Source organism: Pterocles gutturalis, unplaced genomic scaffold (assembly GCF_000699245.1).
Source record: "Pterocles gutturalis isolate BGI_N339 unplaced genomic scaffold, ASM69924v1 scaffold4220, whole genome shotgun sequence".
Taxonomy (NCBI): Eukaryota; Metazoa; Chordata; class Aves; order Pterocliformes; family Pteroclidae; genus Pterocles; species Pterocles gutturalis.
In genome coordinates this window covers 7,518-9,397 of record NW_010145602.1, presented here as the reverse complement: position 1 = coordinate 9,397, position 1,880 = coordinate 7,518, and the positions used below count along the sequence as shown (strand labels likewise).

The following is a 1,880-nucleotide window of genomic DNA, read 5'->3' as shown; positions in this document are numbered from 1 at the left end:
GTATAGAAGTTCTCTGCCTTTAACAGAAAGGGATTTCCACACATCGTGCATCCACGTTGCCTGTTGTGCGTTTCAAGCACAGTAACAAACACAACAAAGTCCTGTCTACCTAAGTCAGATCAGAGCTCCTACATAATGAAAAGGCCTTATGGGCACTTTGCTGAAAATGGAGTTTGGCTTATCTTTCCTCAACCTCCCACAACAATTCTGTGATGCCCCCACCACATGGGGCTCCTCAGAGGTGTTTTATTTTGGCTTACTAAGTGACTAGCCCTCAGCTTTCAATTTTCTCAAATCACAGTCTTCACACTCTGACAGTTCCTATTTCATTAACCATCTTTTTTCCTCCACTCTAGGCTTGGACAAACTGTACAGGTTTGGGAGTCACTACCCCAGCGATACTTTGCAATCCAGGGAGGATGCATCGGAATTGAAGGAATAGGGGCATGAATAGAGCAGGGTTGCCCTTCTGCAGCAGCCATGTTACACCAAGCATGGCAGCTCTATGGTAGGTGGTGCCGTTGGTCCAGTCCTTTTATCCATCTCCTCACACTGACTGTGGTGACGTTTGGTGTGCTTGCACCTTTGATTTGCCATCGGCTCCTCCACTCTTATTTCTATTTGCGGCGCTGGCACCTGAACCCCATGAGCCAGGAGTTCCTGCAGCAGAACCAGTGGGAGGGACAGGCTGCCCTTCATTACTTTGAGAAGCTGCAGATACCAAATGCCTCTGAGGCCTCTGGCAGTGTCACCTTCCAGCCCTTGCTGTTGGTCACCATTATCACTGTGCAGAGGCGAAATGATTTCCACTATGTCTTGCAAGTGGCCTCCCGTTTCCACCGTCTCCTCCAGAAATGTGGTACACGTTGCCGGAGCCACCGCATTCTCCTCTGTAATGTGGAGTCAGACCCCAGCAGCCATCAGGATGTCAAGCTGCTGAGCAGCTTCTTTCCTATGGTTAGTCGTGACAAAACCGGGGAGAACCCTGACCCCAAAGTGAACCAGTTCGAGAAGGAGAAGCAGGACTACGTCTTCTGCCTTGAGCAGTCGCTGTTGACATACAACCCTGAATACGTCCTTGTAGTGGAAGATGATGCTGTGCCCGAGGAGGAGATATTTGCCGTCTTGCAGCACCTCTTGTTGGCCCGGTTCTCCAAACCATACCTCAGAGATGCACTCTACTTCAAGCTGTACCATCCTGAGAGACTTCAGCGCTACTTCAACCCCGAGCCCATGAGAATCCTCGAGTGGCTAGGTCTGGGCATGTTTCTGGGGCCTGTGCTGAACTGCGTGTACTCCTGGGCAACTCGGCGCCCCACCCTCAGTTGGCCCATTGTCTTGTTCTTTGCTTTGTACAGCATGGCTTTGTCAGAGCTGGTGGGACGGCATTACATGCTGGAGCTGCGCCGGCTGGCCCCCACGCTGTATAATATCGTGCCAGTCACTGAGTGCTGCACACCTGCTATGCTTTTCTCTGCTCCTTCTGCCCAGCGTGCCTTAAGTTACCTGAAGGGGCTGCACTGCCACCAGGGTTTTGCTAAAGATATTGCCCTCTACTCGCTGCTACGTACTAAGGGGGAGAACGCCTATGTGGTAGAACCCAATCTGGTCCGGCACGTGGGAATGTATTCCAGCCTTCGGGTAAATGACAACCCGAAACTGCTGTGACCTGTTCATGCCTTTCCAGACACAAAGCCCAAGAGAACTTGCCACTGGGCAGAGAGACAGTGCGCGAACTTGGATGTCGTGCTGCTCACGTTGGGCATCCTGTGCCTCCAAGTGGACAAATATAACTCTCTTTACCAAAAAAAAAAATGCTTACAAAATAAACTTATGTACATGCAGACGCTATTTGATACACACTTGGAACTAATTACCAC

The 1,880-nt window shown here is 50.6% G+C and overlaps 1 protein-coding gene across 1 annotated transcript; it reads left to right on the top strand.

Moving 5' to 3' along the window:
* The first annotated feature begins 480 nt into the window (after positions 1-480).
* On the top strand, positions 481-1,668 carry TMEM246 (transmembrane protein 246). The gene has a single exon (XM_010085422.1). It carries the CDS (start codon positions 481-483, stop codon positions 1,666-1,668), a length of 1,188 nt encoding a protein of 395 aa, XP_010083724.1.
* Positions 1,669-1,880: the final 212 nt, after the last annotated feature.

Coding starts and splice junctions, on each gene's coding strand:
- TMEM246 (XM_010085422.1), top strand. CDS start 481: ATGTTACACCAAGCATGGCAGCTCTATGGTAGGTGGTGCCGTTGGTCC.